This window comes from Tauraco erythrolophus, chromosome 15, assembly GCF_009769465.1.
Source record: "Tauraco erythrolophus isolate bTauEry1 chromosome 15, bTauEry1.pri, whole genome shotgun sequence".
NCBI lineage: Eukaryota > Metazoa > Chordata > Aves > Musophagiformes > Musophagidae > Tauraco > Tauraco erythrolophus.
The window spans coordinates 2,687,412-2,703,508 of NC_141479.1; the positions used below are offsets into that span (position 1 = coordinate 2,687,412).

At 49.6% G+C, this 16,097-nt stretch overlaps 1 protein-coding gene across 7 annotated transcripts in view; it reads right to left on the reverse strand.

Annotated features, from left to right (window-relative positions):
* The window catches only part of GNAO1 (G protein subunit alpha o1), a 133,487-nt gene that overhangs the window by 29,159 nt on the left and 88,231 nt on the right, over nucleotides 1-16,097 (reverse strand). Inside the window, exons 5-7 of one of the 7 annotated variants that reach the window (XM_086621134.1) lie at nucleotides 12,610-12,638; nucleotides 5,890-5,919; nucleotides 5,390-5,484 (exon numbers count right to left, since the gene is read on the reverse strand). In XM_086621134.1, the coding sequence (XP_086477260.1) occupies nucleotides 5,390-5,484; nucleotides 5,890-5,919; nucleotides 12,610-12,638 (154 nt within the window). Of the gene's footprint in view, nucleotides 1-5,389; nucleotides 5,551-5,889; nucleotides 5,920-6,373; nucleotides 6,396-6,520; nucleotides 6,548-8,938; nucleotides 8,955-12,609; nucleotides 12,639-16,097 lie in introns of all 7 variants that reach the window. The other 6 variants (XM_086621138.1, XM_086621137.1, XM_086621136.1 and 3 more) reach the window with 6 other exon arrangements.

Below are 16,097 nucleotides of genomic sequence, written 5' to 3' on the forward strand. Positions count from 1 at the left end.
GACAACGTCTTTACTGTTGCACCCTTCCTCCAGCTCACACTCAGCCCCAGGTGTAGCCATATAATGACAGCGATTCCTCAATTTACGAGGATAATAACGAAGCCTGAGACTTCTACCAAGCCCAAGTCTTGCTAGACTCTTAACAGGCTGATGCTCAGCCTGGCTCCATCTCTCCCACCTCGCACTTAACCAGAACCAGCCCTACACCTGACCTGGCCCCAGCAGACGTCACTAGAAATCTATTTGCATCTCATTTCTGGGAAGCGAGCAAGGCTGGTGATTCCAGTCCACCAGCTCTGGCTTTTATGAGTTGTTTTGTTTTGCTTATCATGGGGGGAACTTAATTATTCAAAGCTGGTGGGCATATTTACTTACAGGGGTAAATTAAACCATAAATTCAGACAAATGTATCTACATCTCCGCTTGCGATGGGTTTTCCCTTTCTGCTTTATTGGTGCTCAGGCTCCAAGACACAAAGGTGGGTCGTTCAATAAACAGTGCAAGGCGAGTCATCCCAGTTAATTGGATTGTTCCGTTTATGCTGCTCTTCCCTCCAATTAAACGCCAGGGAGGGTGAGTTGACAGGCACGAGCAAGACGGGCACGCACGAAACCGTATTCTAATGCAAAAGCTGTGATGAGAAGATGGAATCTACGCACCTGATGGGAATATTAACGCGAAACCTTGACCTACAATTTTGCTTTCTTCCATCTGAGAGTGCCAGCGACAATTGCAGCTCATTAAAACGGACGATGTCCTGACAGTCGTGCATAAAGCCCAGGTCCCACGAGTCCCGTGGTCTAAACAGCAAGCCTTGCTGGCTTTGGGACGTGGTCATTATCATAGAGCTGCACAGTCCTGCCTACAGCCAACCTTGAAGATCTCTTCTTCCTTGGCAGGGCCAACTTCAAAGTTAAATTGAGTTTGAAAGTTAGCTCTGGTGGCTCAGCATTGGGTATTTGCAAGGATGGAGATGATCCAACGCTGCCTTGTTGAGGCTCAGTCTGGAAGCCGTTCGCCACATCACAGCAACATCTGGCTCTGCTTTCTTAACCGTTTTCTCAATGCGAAGCGCGTGTTGGCATGTGGGATGCAATAAGCATCGGCAGGGAAGATGATACCGTCATGCAAAGACAATGCTTTCGCAAGGAAAAGAGATGAGAAAGCTGTCCCACATAGATAGGGTGGGAAGGAAGGCACTGTGGTATTTTATTCCGAGTTTGGTGCCGCTTTTCTATAAGGCACTGTCAGAGGAGCTCTTGGAAGATGGAGTGACCAAAGTGTGGTCCAGTTTAGGCTTGGTATTTGGCACAGACTTGAGATGTCAGGGCTGCGGACAGCTACGGTAGACAGCAGATGCAACTGCATCTCTCTTTCTCTACTGAGCAGTGAGGTCTGTATCCCCCTCCGGAGGCATCTCTCACACCCTTCGCTCCCTACAGAGAGAGCCAAAGGCAACGAGCTTTCCAGCCCTGACACCTCTGATATGTGTGAAGATAGATGGGTTGAATGCAGGCCTAAAATATTTTACATTTTCACGGTAGTTTCACAGCCCTGGCATTATCAAATGATCTTTCAGTGTACTTGGAAGCAGGAGGAGAATCACTTGAGATGGATTCTGGCTTTTTTGTGTCTGTGTACTTGCAAACTGTTGCTGCCTACACATCTTGCAGGGCCTGTGCCTGGTTGGATACGCGCACGGAAAACCGGTGCTCGCGTGGATGCTCCGTCTGCTCTGTTCCCTCCCTGAAGCCTGGAGGCCATTCAAAGCAGGTCCTCATCCCTGGGTGGTTAAGATCAAACTTGCCCTGTGCACTGTACTCCACTGACCAGGCTAGTCAGGAACTCGAGGCTAGGAAACACGAGACAATTTTAAAATCTGAACAAAAGTGGAAGATTAAGGAAACCAGCTGGAAACCTCTATTTTGCCGATTTTGAAAGCAAAATGTGGGTCACAGATGTGCTTCGACAGACAGAAACTGGCTAGAGAAGAAAAAGACATCAGCAGTGCCCAGATTCTTTGATGATCAGAGGTAGATTTAGCTCCTAGGCATGGAGACAAGAAAGGATGAGGAGACAAAGTAGGAACAAAAACATAATCAAGAGATTAGGAATGTGGAACTTAACCCACCCGTAAATTTGCCTTAGGGAATGATGAAAAAATGCAGTAATGAAAAAAGATGAAACCAACTGCTACATCTTACTCTCTTCCCTTCTCTTGCTGTCCTTATGGTTTTACTTTTTGCTGTCCAAGACACAGGAGGCCCATTATGGAACCTCCTCTCTTCCTTGGTCATCTTTTTTCTTTGCAAAAGTGCTGTTTTCTACTGTTCCTTGGCAGTAGCTACAAAATCCTTGCTAAGGACAGGCTGACTTTAGAGCCTAAAAGAAGCAAAGATTTGCAGGGAAGTCCACACTGTTAGCAGGCAAGCATGGGAGAGTAGAAAGCAATGTGCTCCTGCCCATCTTTGATAGGAGAGAAGAGCTATTACTCACTTCTTGTTTAGGCTAACACAAAATATTAGATCTCTTTTCGGTGGAATTAATGATAGACTAATAAGAGCCATACTGCTAGCTCTTGCAGGCTGTTGATTAGCCTGTGACTTGGCCTCCCAAGGGCTGTCACAGAAGGCCTGTTGTTCAAGCCATTTAAAAAAACCCTCAAGGTAAAGCACTGGAAGAGCGATGTAGGACAATGGCAGCACTGAAGCCCTCATGGTGGTTCCTTAGAAACAGCCAGGCAGTGGAGGGGGGCTTCTGAAAAGCACTCAGGGCATTCAGAGCACGGTTTCTGGGGCGAAGGGAAGTGCCTGGACCACTCCTGAAGGTCCCACCTGTGCTGGCCAGGACAGGACCCGGTTGCTCAGTGCCTTCAGGCTTTGCGACGTGCTGAGGAGCCGTTGGAGTGATCTCCAACTCCTGCAGCAAACTTCCCTCCTGCCAGCAAAACACCAGTCCCTATGGCTTAACACCAAGAGAAGCCTGAAATGAGAGCGATGCTAGTCCAGCTCACTGGTTTTCAAGTTTTGGGGAACTTCAGATTCAGTTCTTCTCTGGAATTTATTTTTCTCAGCCCTAACGAAAACACATTTTGGAGTTGCTAGTGTTTTAAACCTGATATTGGTGTCAATAAAGATAAGCCTTACCCCAGGAGGGGAAAAAAAATAGAAAATTGTCTCAAATCTTTCACTCATGCAGAAGAAAACAACCCCAAAGCATTGAAGGATTAAATGAAAAATATGCCTCTTTTCACTAGGAGTCCACTGGGCGTGAATAAGTGCCAAGTGAGCTCTCACTTGCATCTCCATCTGGTGTGATGGCACCAGGCTCTAGAGATGCAGCAGGACGCGTTACAGTGCCCACTGACAGCATCTCTGCTCCTGGGGATGGAGCTGCCAGAAGCTCCTAAGCGGCAGCAGGTCCATGAAAGCGAAGGACTTTCTTATCTTCGGCTTCACCATCTGACCCAGCCCCGAGAAAACAGGCGTCCGGGTACCGCACGATTCACAGCACAGAGGCAGCGCAGCCTTCTCCTGGCAAGGAGGACCGTGCGTCCTCCTCCGGGTGTGAGAGATTTTGTTAAAGACACCGACATTCGTTTTGCCGGGCTACAACCCCACGTTGATGTTGCTGTGAACACCACCGCACAGAGCCTCTTCAGATGATGTCTAGAAACTGCTTGTGGTTTCAGAGCTTGTGCTGATGAATTGCCCAGCAGCTGGTCACATTGGGAGGGCTAGGCTTATTATTTTCAACTGCTGTCTTGCATAGAAGGAAAATCAAAATACTTTCCTCAAGGTAATTGGCTCTAAAACAATTGAAGAATTTTCCACAAGGTTGTAATGCAATTAGGACTGGCTTTTTATGTAATTTATGTCTCTAAAGGTACGTTTATGCCATCGGACCCTTCTTTTGTAAAATAAAATAAAAAAATTGCTGGCAAGAGAAGGCTGATTTTGCTGTTACAGGCAATGAAAGATGGATTGAACATGGACATCCACCCAGCAGTGATTAAAAGGCAGCGTAATGTCAGGATCACCACTGAGACGTAGTCGCCCGCAGTGCGAAATGGTTGGGTGGGATGCTGTGACACCAACCACGCATCTGCAGGTTTCCCGTTTGGTTTTCGGTCAGTGCCAAGTGATGTGTCATCGCTCTCCTTCTGCTGCAGCACCGCAAGAGTAGAAATACTCCTGCGCTGCCCAACTGCCCTGCCAGCTGGGCTGGGAGGAGTTGGGGCAGACCAGGGGACAACCGGGCCCACCACAGAACAAAACCATCAGCTGCACCAGTGCTTGGGCTCGTGTTTTGATAGATATCCAGGAAAACCCTAAGCAGAGATGCCAGACAATCCAAACATGCAATAACAACTCTAGAAGTGCATGAGTCAGCTGGTGAACTGGTCGACATGGGATACTGTGAAAGCCAAAAGTGTGGACGTGGCATTCTCATGTCACCATCTGGGGAAGCTTCTATTCCTCCGACTGCCAAAAGGTCTCAGGGGTACAACTGGGGAAATGATCACTCTGTGCGCTTGTTCCTCGTGCTTATACTTAACCACTTTTTACTGACTACTGCCCAAGACACACTACAGGGCCAAGGGGATGTTTTGCCTGACCACAACAGCTGCTGTGACTGAAATTATGGGATGAAAAGCTTTAACCTCCTTGCCTAGGTGAAGGCAGACAGATTGGATAAATAATCACTAGAAATGGATCTGAAGTGGAACTGGGGAAGCGCCCAATGTTTCTTCAGGGCCAGAGCGGCCGCTGATGGGCAGATGTCCTGTCCTTATGACGGGATGAACCAAAGCCATGGATTCAGACAACCACCATCAAAAAAAACATGGATGTGGGTCCTTACTGGTAGAGACGCCACTGACTGTAGTATGAGAACGACACAATGCCACCATAAAAGCAAAGACGTCCCGTACCCTTGGCTGTAATCCAGCTGCCTATCAACACAGCGTACGACTGTCGGAAAAGCAAACCCGAGAGCTGTGCTGTTGTACAACGCAGATAATCACAGCCCTCTGTCATCCGCCAGACAAACGAAGAAGCCATCAGCCACGTCCACAGGTTGGTCTGCCTCTGCTTGCTAGATCCACGTTCGTACAAACCTACCTTCAGCTGTACGGGAGCAGCCTGGGAACCTGGCCTTGAGGTCATGGACCGGACCCCAGACTGGCCAGAGAGGACGTGAATGTCCTGCCTGATCCCTTCTACCCTACGGCAGCCGGTGACACAACACACATTCCAGTCTGTAAGCAGAACCATGTTCAGATCCACCGCTGTGGGGTCACTAACACCTTTGGGGCCACTTTACTTAAAGCTTTAACAAGCCCAAACACAGCTTCTTAACACAAAAGGCTACGGACAGGGATACTCACTACTGGGCCGAGTCGTTAAGCTGATATTCCCGGGATCGGTTGAAGCATTCTTGGATCCCAGAGTCTGCCCAGAGTCTCATCATAGCTGACAGCAGCTCTGGAGAGAAGGGCTCTGTGTCCTCCATCCGACTTACGACATCGCAGACCATCTTGGCATCAGCCTGCAGAGGAAAGAAAGAAGAGGTCACGTAGATGCTCAAGGCAGAATTGGGAGCCAGAGATTTCAGAAACAGTTCACAAGCCGTCAGGGGCAGAGAGGCTGTGCTCCTCGGGATGGGGCTTTAGGATCCACACTGTATGATCCAGCAGAAAGGGCAAAAGGAGGGTGGAGCAAGGAAGCCACAAGAAAAGAGGTTATTTGTGCAATTCACCTCACGTCAACAAGTGTTTCTATCCAGCAGACAACCCAGGTGGCACTGCCTATGTGTGGAGCTTCTCGGGAACAGGAAAAAAATCGTGTTTGTACAAATACATTTTAAATTATTAGCAAAGGAACACACATCCTGTGACAATACCTGTTTTAACTCAGCCTTTCCCTGCTGCAGTAGGGACTGTTTATACCAGAAAAGACAGCAGAAAGGCTCCAGAAACAGGTTTTTTCGAATACTGGTTTATTGCTTTTCCTGAATTCTTGTTCTTTCCTATGAGCTGCTGCTACAGGGGCGAATTCCTGTTGATGCAGCCCACCTTGGCTGCCCGTCGTGCTCTGTGACTCAGAGGGAGAGGAACTTCCCGTGGTTTGGGAGGCCGGCAGCAAGGGCAGGGCCAGCTGGCCATTTTTGGATGGAATCTATTTTGGTGAGATAAATGTGATTCGCTGGAACAGCAACTTTTCCTGGAGGATAGTGTTCTGACACAACTCGGGTCCGGAAGATGTCTCAGATTTAGGATGGGAACGTCTAGACAGACTTGGAAGAGCTGAGTCCAGCCCTACGGTAATAGCCCACAGTGGTTGATGCTTCACTCATTTGTGAAGCAGGACACCCAAATTCATGACCCCCCTCTGCTGGTGTTGCAGAAAGTGCATCTCCCACACCCTCCCCAGACTCCCGAAACCCCAGTGCTGTTGGCTAATGTGCAGAGTTTTTCTTTCATTGCTTTGGAAATTTTGGAAAAGTCTTCTATTTCTACCAGCTGAAACAAAACCAATTATTATTGCTATAACTAATTGGAAAAGAGGAGCTCTGATTCCTTATGGACAAGGGGCAATGGCTTTGAACTGAAAGATGGGAGATTTCGATTAGATCCAAGGAAGAAATTCTTCCCTCTGAGGGTGGTGAAGCACCGGAACAGGTTGCCCAGAGAAGTTGTGGCTGCCCCATCCCTGGAAGTGTTCAAGGCCAGGTTGGATGAGGCTTTGAGCAACCTGGTGTAGTGGAAGGAGTCCCTGTCCATGGCAGGGGGGTTGGAACTAGATGGTCTTGAAGGTCCCTTCCAAGCCAAACCATTCCGTGATTCTATGCGCGCTTACAGCAAACTAGGGAGGACAACCTCCTTGTTCTATCGCCTTTTCTTGCGTCACGTTTATCTGTGCCTATTGCTTTATTTGACTCGGTCTCCTGGGGCAGCTCTAGGGTTTGGAAGCACGCTGGGCCAGCCTCATCGCCCTAGCCTGATAGGGAACGGCATAATTCGAGCTCCTGCTTCTCAAATGTGCAAATGAGCATCGCTTTGCTGAGTGACTTGGATTTCCCCATCCGTAGCAGCTCTTGTGCTGGAAAGATCCCACCTTCGTTTGTGTACGCCTTATGGAAAGGAGATGGAAAATAAACTGAGCTGCCCTGGGGACTGCACTGGGGTGTGTGAACACTCATCTGCTGGATCAAACCCATTCTTGGTGGAAGACTTCACCTTCCAGGGTGTTCAGTCTAAGTCAACACAGAGGAGTAGAGGCAGTGCCCATGCTTCCCCGTCCCATGGACGAACAACCCCTGTCCATCACAGTGACCCGTCTCATGAGCACAAAGCCAGCCGCAGCTGGGCGTGCAGCTCCTGGGGAGCCTGCACATCGCCTGCCAAAGGAGCTCCTATGTCCTTCCCGGCTACCACGGGCTCTGTCCTGTTCCTCTGCCCTCCCCTGAGCTGCTGCTGCTCTTCTGCAACACTCAGATATAGCAGCTATGATGGGAACAGCCCAACCTTGAATGGGTTGCTCTCCCTGGGTACCACCTGAGCACTGGGGACAAGGTGCTACGAGTCTTGTGGCAAAGCCAGCAGATTATTTCTTAGGTCACGAGTGTGATTAGAAGTGGAGGAGCACCAATGCTGAAGAGCATCGCAACAACCCCGCATGGGTGGGAACGACAAGGTCTGTGTGGCCAGGATCGAAACTCCTCTGCAGCCTCTCTTTATTGAACACTGAAATTGTTGAAAAAATCACAGGGTACCACCAAACTGCTAGCACTGGAGACTGAAGCTGCTGGAGATTTCAACACTCAGAGCCTGAAGTCCCCTGACCACCCAGACTTTACAGGATGAAGGAGTCTCAGTATTGTATGGAGACATTGTCCCACAAAACTTAATGGAGTGGAGTCTCTCTGCTTTGAAGACTTTATGAACATGAAGTCTTTCTTGCAGAATATTTAACTTTCTATTTTAGTGTCCAGGAATCCTCCCAGCCTTCTGTACAGGCTCTGCTCGTTTTGGAGAAATAGTATTGGTGACTCACACCTCAAAGCCAAGACAAACGAAGAGCCTTGAAGAGTTCAGTTAATTTCAAAAGCTTGTTTTCTGCCCCGGAGCGCTTCGTGAGCTCAGTGAATATTCATAAATCACCAGCACGGTTTGCCTGCCCTGCTGCAGCTCTAATTCTGCTCTTTTCACCACTCTAAATAACACAAAAGCTGCTAATGGCCAGTCCGCTCGGGGCTGCGTCTGGCGTGGCCCCGTTATTTGCGCATGGGTGGTGCGGAAAAAGCATCCATGCTTTCGGTCAGGTAGGGAGGGGGTCTTTCGTACGTCATCGTGACTACTGTGGGGGGGATCATAGGTGTAGGTCAGCCCGTGGAGGTCCTTTTTGGGGATGGGAGAGGTTGCCCACCCGCAGAGCAAGGGTTGTCCGGCTAGAGCAGGGGAAAGGCTTGTGGGAAGGTTTATTGCTCCTGCCGAATCGTAATAAAAATATTCCAGACTTGATTTTATTTCGCTGAGTGAACCGTTGAATTCTCAAGTTTACAGACCTAGAAAAAGCAGGGAAATGAGTATTTTTAAAAATACTCCTCCCCCCCTACCAAGGATAAAGCCCCTCTGCCGAGGAGCGTGGGGCCAGCCAGGAGTTCAGGCATTTGTTAGATGATTTAATGAGCAATTAAGGATCCAAGAAGAGAAGATACCCCTTTCTTTTCTCACTCTCCAGGCTGCATCTCAAGCTGGGAATGACATTAAAATCTCCAGCCCCCCCTGGGCCCAGCAGGTAGATTTTTAAATACTGCCTGATTGACTTTTCCCTTCCCACCTCCCCCGGGTCTGGTGCTCTCGCTTCTCCCGAGGTGAGAGGAGCTGAGCCTCCCGCCACGCTCTGCCTCCGTCCTGAAGCCAGCAATTAAATACAGCAAAACAAACCAGACTAACCAGCACCCCCCCCATCACCTTGCAGTTCCCATCCAACGGGGTTTTCATTAATGAATATCACGGTGGTATTTCAGCTGCCTCGGGAGCTAAAAATAGGCAGCGCTCTGCCCCCGGGATTGCTGGAAGGAGCCACAAAATGGTGCAGGGCTGCTTCCTCCATCGCTGCCTCCACCTTTCCCCAGCGGCTCCATCTCCTGGGCCCTTGGTACAAGGTGGCCGGGAGGAGGGCAAGGGAGGGGCTGGTCTCCGATGGCTGTTTCTGATCTGGTAGGAGCATCCCAGCCCGTTCCCATGCCACTTCTCAATGGCCTGTGTTTTCCACAGTGGGTCAAACCCCCGAGCTGATCGCCTTTGGGTTGTTTTTATATCTAGAGTGGGATTTGTTCAGCTGTGTCGCTCCTGAACGCGTCTGCTGATAGTGGGAGAATTGAAGCTGGCTGGGCTTGGCTTGGGGAAACAGCTGAGCTCAGAGACCCTGGGATGGTAAACGACACATCCGGGCTTTAGTCATCCAGGTAAAAGATTGAGAGCAGCCCTGAGGAGAAGGACTTCGGGGTGTTGGTTGATGAGAAGCTCAACATGAGCCGGCAACATGCGCTGGCAGCCCAGAAAGCCAACTGTGTCCTGGGCTGCATCCAAAGCAGTGTGGGCAGCAGGTCAAGGGAGGGGATTCTGCCCCTCTGCTCTGCTCTCCTGAGACTCCACCTAGAATACTGCGTTCAGCTCCGGGGTCCCCAACGTCAGAAGGACATGGAGCTGTTGGAACAAGTCCAGAGGAGGCCACACAGATGATCCGAGGGCCAGAGCACCTCTGCTATGGAGACAGGCTCAGCCTGGAGAAGAGAAGGCTCTGGGGAGACCTTTTAGCAGCCTTCCAGTGCCTATAGGGGTTACAAGAAAGCTGGAGAGGGGCTTTGGACAAGGGCGTGTAGTGACAGGACAAGGGGCAATGGCTTTAAATTGAAAGAGGGGAGATTTCGATGAGATCCAAGGAAGATATTTTTTACAATGAGGGTGGTGAGGCACTGGCACAGGTTGTCCAAAGAAGCTGTGGCTGCCCCATCCCTGAAAGTGTTCAAGGCCAGGTTGGATGAAGCTTTGAGCAACCTGGTGTAGTGGAAGGTGTCCCTCCCCATGGCAGGGGGGTTGGAACCAGATGGTCTTGAAGGTCTCTTCAAATCCAAACCATTCTATGACCAAACAACCCTTTGTTAAAGATCAAACCTCCACGCCAGTGGGGAATGGAGAAGGATCTGTAGAGGCAGGACAGGTTGGGGTTTTATACAACAGTGAAATCCACACGCAGATGTGAACAAGATGCTTGTAAACTTAGCGGGAAGTCAGCACATCTCCTTTCTAACCCCGCATTGTGTGTCTACCTTTGCACCAGACACATGGTATAAATTTGGTTCATAAGGGGATCTGTTTTCTCACTAACCTGGACATAACCGCCGTTATTTAATTGTGTCCCATATGTCACTGTCACCCAGCACACAGGCTGTGCTCAGCAGCAAACTTGTGACTTTGCTTGCAACAGCCACAGAGCCCAATTAATTTGTTACCTTGCTGGAAGGGAGAGGGGCTCTTCCCAGCAGCCTGATGTTCCTGACAGTCAGCTTTGTCTCTGTGAGCTAGTTATCCTTCATCATGCAGATATCGATCACCACAAACTATTTGTTCCTCACCACCAGCCACGATCTGAGCCCGCGAAGGTACCAGCAAAGCTGCCCGTGCCCTGCCTGCCACAGAGCTGCGCTGAGTGGGACTCGGGTCCCCATCTCCGACCATCCCAGGGTAAATCGTGGCTCTGATCCTTTGGAGTTGCCTGAACAACAACTAGGAGACTGTTTTGTTTTTTTTTTTTCTCTTTTTCAAAGGAATAGTTTTCTGGAAGGGGAGAGTTGAAGGGAAAGGCAAAGCCTTACGTGAAGCTACGTGGTACAAATCCGCCAACCCCTATAGAGCTGCACTGACATACACCCACAGGAGAGCTGACCAGGTGGGTCACACTGCACCGTGCTTTCCTTGGGTGAACTAAATCTCTGTAAATATCATTTTTGCTGTTATTTACCCTGATTAATCACAGTTGTCACTCAGCCTATCTCAAAGGTCAACACTGGGGCAATTTCCTTTAGTGGCTGGTTGTACGCAAAGCTGCATCTCAGGACATCTCAGAAAATCCATGCAGTGAGGAAAAAATGACAAGCATTGCATTTTGCTGGCGGTGCAAGACAAACGAGAGGCACGGTGCTAGTTATCAGCAAACCAACCCGGTATAAGCTAGTGCACAGCTGGAAAGAGTGGTGGCCACCACCAGCTGGGAACCTGGGGGGAAACCCATGTCTGGAAAGCATCCAGCATCCACAAAGGATGTCCCTGGAGGAAGACCTTCCTGCGGGACCTAGATCCTGATCTCGGGGCAACATGTGCCTCTGCTGCTTCAGTGAGAAACAAGGTGCTGTAACTTGGGGGCAGAACATGGCTCATGAGCTGATAACCTCCTCCTCCTCCTTAGTGAACATCTCAGAAACCTGGACCCGGCTTCACAGCTGAAGTGCGACTGCATCACAGCAAGAGCTGGTTACTTTAACACCATTTGCAGCCTGAATGAATTCTGGAAACAAAGCAGGGCTGGTGAATACGCCTCTTCCAGAGACATCCAGGGCTCAGCTCCAAGCCCATAGTTTTTGTAGACGCTGAATAAATAGCTACATGTATGAGTTTCCCCCTCAGCCACCCTCTCTTTCTCACACATCTGCGTTTCAGAGCTGACCTCTGAATCTGTTGGAAATCTGTCTGGCATGAAGCAGCTGCTGTGCATCGCAGCAGAGACGACCTTCTCCCTTCCTCCTCCGCTCTTCCATCCACCTTCAGAACATTAAACTGAGGCTTCCCACCTCTGCTTGGCATTTGGCTTGCTGGGCATGCAAACTGAGAGACCATGGAAGGCACTGAGATAGTTAAAAAACTATCCAGTGACTTATTCAAATCTACCCCTTTAGAGAACACCACGAGGTGGGCGCCCAAACCACATCCCCTCTGTCCACACTCGTTACTCAGCAGTGGATCTGGAAAGCTCCTGACACAGTCCTGGGGATCTGGGAAAGAGGGTTTTCACTGAGGTGGAGCTCAGCGTTGTGCTATCTAGCAATTTGCATCACACAGCACATCTAAGCCTGACAAATTAAGTTAGGGACGGTCGGCTTTCGGCAGCGTCACGCTAGCCATCTTCTGCCCTGCTTGTGTGAAACGGCTCACAAAAAGGTTGGGTGACTTGGGTGCAATGCCAAAGGGCTGTGGCCAGGCAGGCTCTGCTGTACAGCAAACGTAACCCGACAGCCACGGTGACGTGCAGATCGCTCCTCCTGAGGCTGTGCCGTCAGGCTGGCGATTAGCAAAGCCCTGGTTTTCATACCCTTCTGGAGCCACGATGGTCCCACCACCTGTGACTCTCTTGGCCAAACAACTTCTGTGTGTCTGGTGCTCGGTCTGGGATCTCGACCCTGGAACCCTGTTACTCCTGTTTTCTGTCTGCTGCTTCCTATTTGGGGAGACGTTGAGCAGGACTGATATTACAGATTATTAAGGCTCTGAGCAGGCCAATTGCTCTGTGTTTGCTACCACTTCTACTCCTACCCATTCTCTATGACGCCGCAGCTGAGCAAATAAAATTCGCCAGCTCTTACGTGGGTATAAACTTCTTTTCCCCTCCTGTAACACGCATACAATAATATTCCCTGTTTTGCCCGGACTACTGACTATCTGGCGGCCCAGGGACTAGACTAACACCTTGGGCTGCCACTTGGCCACCACCATCGTAAGAGTTCCTACAGCCCTACGTCCTGTAGGAAACAGTGCTTCGCCCACCAGAGAGGTGGCAAAAACCCACCACCCAACAACACAGGACTCAACCTGCTAGAGGGATGCCACTGAAGGGCAAGTCATTTCCCAAATTTACTTTGTTCTAGGAAATGGTAGGGTCCTCCTCTGTTCTTGAGGTGCTCAGAAGAGCTCCTGAGCTGGGTGAGACAAGCATGGTGGAGAGCTGACCTGATTTTTCTAAGCAAGGATGGGAAAGCCAGAAAGCATCCGTTAAATGGTCTAAAAATAGGTCCTGACCCACGAGCTGCAATGGAAGGTGAGAAAACGGCATCCTGCCTGTCCCAGTCACTTCTAATTCAAGAAGATGGCATCCCTGAGAGCCCGAGAGCCACTGCAAATTTCCCCAGTGTCCCTGTGAGGGCGGGATGTTTTCATGGGTCCTCTGCCCCACAAGCTCCGAGCGAAAAGGCTGGGTATGGGACCCGCCAGCCCCAACGCCAGCCCTCGCTGAGGACTCTCAGGCCATGCAGGCACAGACAGTGCTGCCCAGCAGGGAGGGGACGAGAGAGAGTCACAGATGGGGGACATTTGCTGCACGGCTTCACGCTCCGCAGGGAAGAGCTCTGCTGCAGCGTGGAGGAGGAGGCTGAAAACACGGAAAGACAAGGAAGAAAATCCTTGCAGCCTACTGCCCTTCTCCTCCTTGTAAAATCCCCTCGGTGGGGTAAAAGTCCATAAAACGTAACGGTATTGGAGTGTTTGTCTTGCAGCAAAGGGCAGGGATGTGCCAGATACCCCACGGTGGAGAGCAGGTGGGGAAGCTGGACCGGCTGTAGAATTACTGGCTATTCTACGTTCATTGCAAAGCCCATGAGGCTTGAGGATGAGCTGGGTGGGAGCGACAGCGATTCTCCGGGAACCCACTCCGGGTTTGGGAACTCCTCAACGGCTTTAGCCTGCCCATATTCCACTCTTCACATGTCTTTTAAGATTTTCCACACCAACTTCCCTCCGGGTGACCGCATGAGGGTGGCAGGGCAGAAGGGACACGGTTCGTTCCAAGCTTTCCCACCACAAAGGGGGAAAGGCCCTTTGTTTTTGGAAGAGAAAGGGAAACCAGCTCCTACAGTGGGAGTATTCCCAGGACAAAGCCGGATTTTTTTTAAACATCTCTGGCTAAATGCCGCTCGTGTATGATGATTTATAGGGCAGCGCCTTCCTGCTGGGAAGCCACGCAGCGCTGGAACCTAGTAATTAGCTTAACGCTCAGAGCTCGATGCTGAACGGTGGGTGCTCATACCCACTCTACGATTAATCTCGCAGATTTATCGGCGCCTCGTACGACGAAGGACTGAGTCTGTGCGTTACAGTCCTCTGTCCCCGAAGGAAGCGCCGGTGTTTCAATCGGAAAGTGCCTTGTTTCATCTTACGGTCCTATTTTACTTGGTGATCTGTGCTGAAGATATATACTTACAATTCTTTCTGGCGTTGCTGGTGGGAAAGCAAGGATCACGGCAGCCAAATAATACTGGATTTTCCACTCGGCGGCAAAACCGAGAAATTAGATGATGTGAAAGATCAGCTCGGATCAAACGTGTTCCCCTGAATTCTTCTGTAGATCTAAAAGCTTCCGAAAAATTAAATTTCACGTCCAGCCAAAGCACTTTCCTCGAGCCCTACCGAATACTTGGGCTTATTTCCAGTTATTTGGGGGTGCAGTATTATTATTTTAAATGTAGGTTTATTTTCAAATAAGAAGTTTGTTTCCCAATAGGAAGTTGGAAGAATGAATGAAAATAAAACAGTTTGGCCTATCAGGAATAAAAAACCTTTTTGAAAGATTCTCTAAATTTTCACATAATTTCCTGTTGGCCATGACTACTCGTAGATTTTGACCTGATTTTACAAACATTCTCGGTTTCTTTAGACTGTGTATTTTAGCAAATTCACCAAACTTTTCTGTCCAGGTCTAGTAATAAGTACAACAAGAACTTGCTTATCAGGCGTCCTTTTTTCACTGATTATTTGAAGTTTTAATTTGGATTCTCACCACCTCAAATCATCTGATTTTCAGTTCTGTACTCTTTCATCGAATGCCTTACAAGATGACCACTGCTGAGTGCAGACAAAGGGTTTTTTTTTTAGGTTTGACTTGGACTTTACAGGAGCACAACGAGGTCTGTGGTCAGGACACAGGTACTCGGGGCAAGAGGACACGCTGGCACTGTGGTTTAAGAGCTGTCCTGCCAATCGGCTAAATATTAACTAACAAGACATTGCATCAGGCAGCAAGGGCACTTTGGGAACTGACTTTCTTCAGCAAACTTGCTTAGTTTCCCTTATTTATTTGAAGAAGTACTCTGGGAAGAGGGACCTCAGAAAACATGGCAGTGCTCTGCTTTCGCCAGCCTTCCCTATTGCACCATGGAGCTGTTGGAGCATGTTCAGAGGAGGCCACAAAGACAATCCAAAGGCTGGAGCACCTCTGCTATGGAGACAGGCTGAGAGAGTTGGGGCTGTTCAGCCTGGAGAAGAGAAGGCTCCAGGGAGACCTTCCAGCAGCCTTCTAGTGCCTAAAGGGGCTACAAGAAAGCTGGAGAGGGGCTTTAGACAAGGGTGTGTGGTGATAGGACAAGGGGCAATGGATTTAAACTGAAAGAGGGGAGATTTCGATGAGATCTAAGGAAGAAATTCTTCCCTCTGAGAGTGGTGAGGCACTGGCACAGGTTGCCCAGAGAAGTTGTGGCTGCCCCATCCCTGGCAGTGTTCAAGGCCAGGTTGGATGAGGCTTTGAGCAACCTGGTGTAGTGGAAGGTGTCCCTGCCCATGGCAGGGGGGTTGGAACTAGATGATCTTGAAGGTCCCTTCCAAACCAAACCATTCTGTGATCTACAATATTAACGCCATGAAGGGGATGGGCTGAAATGAGACATGATTCATTGAGTGGCTGGTTAGCACAGTTTTGCCTGTGACTTATTATTATTACTACAACCTTCGTTTAGCTTCCCTCCCTCTTAATTTCCAGCTGCCTGTGAACCCTCCTCTGCAAGGAGGACCAAGATTTCTAAGACATGGTGGAGGAGGAGCATTTGGCTGAGGTCCTGCTATGAACGGAAGCTGCATCTGATGGGGCTGCTGGTCAAGGTGTCTGTGGCTGCCTAGAAGGAGCCCCAGAGTTCAGAGTGGATGGAAGATAAATTGGTAGCTAAATCTATCCCATGCTGCTGCATCTCCAGCAAAATCAAGACTCAGATGCCTGTAACAGGGTCGTAAGAGCTCTTCCTTTGATCAGCAGGAATTATAGAGACTGACCCCA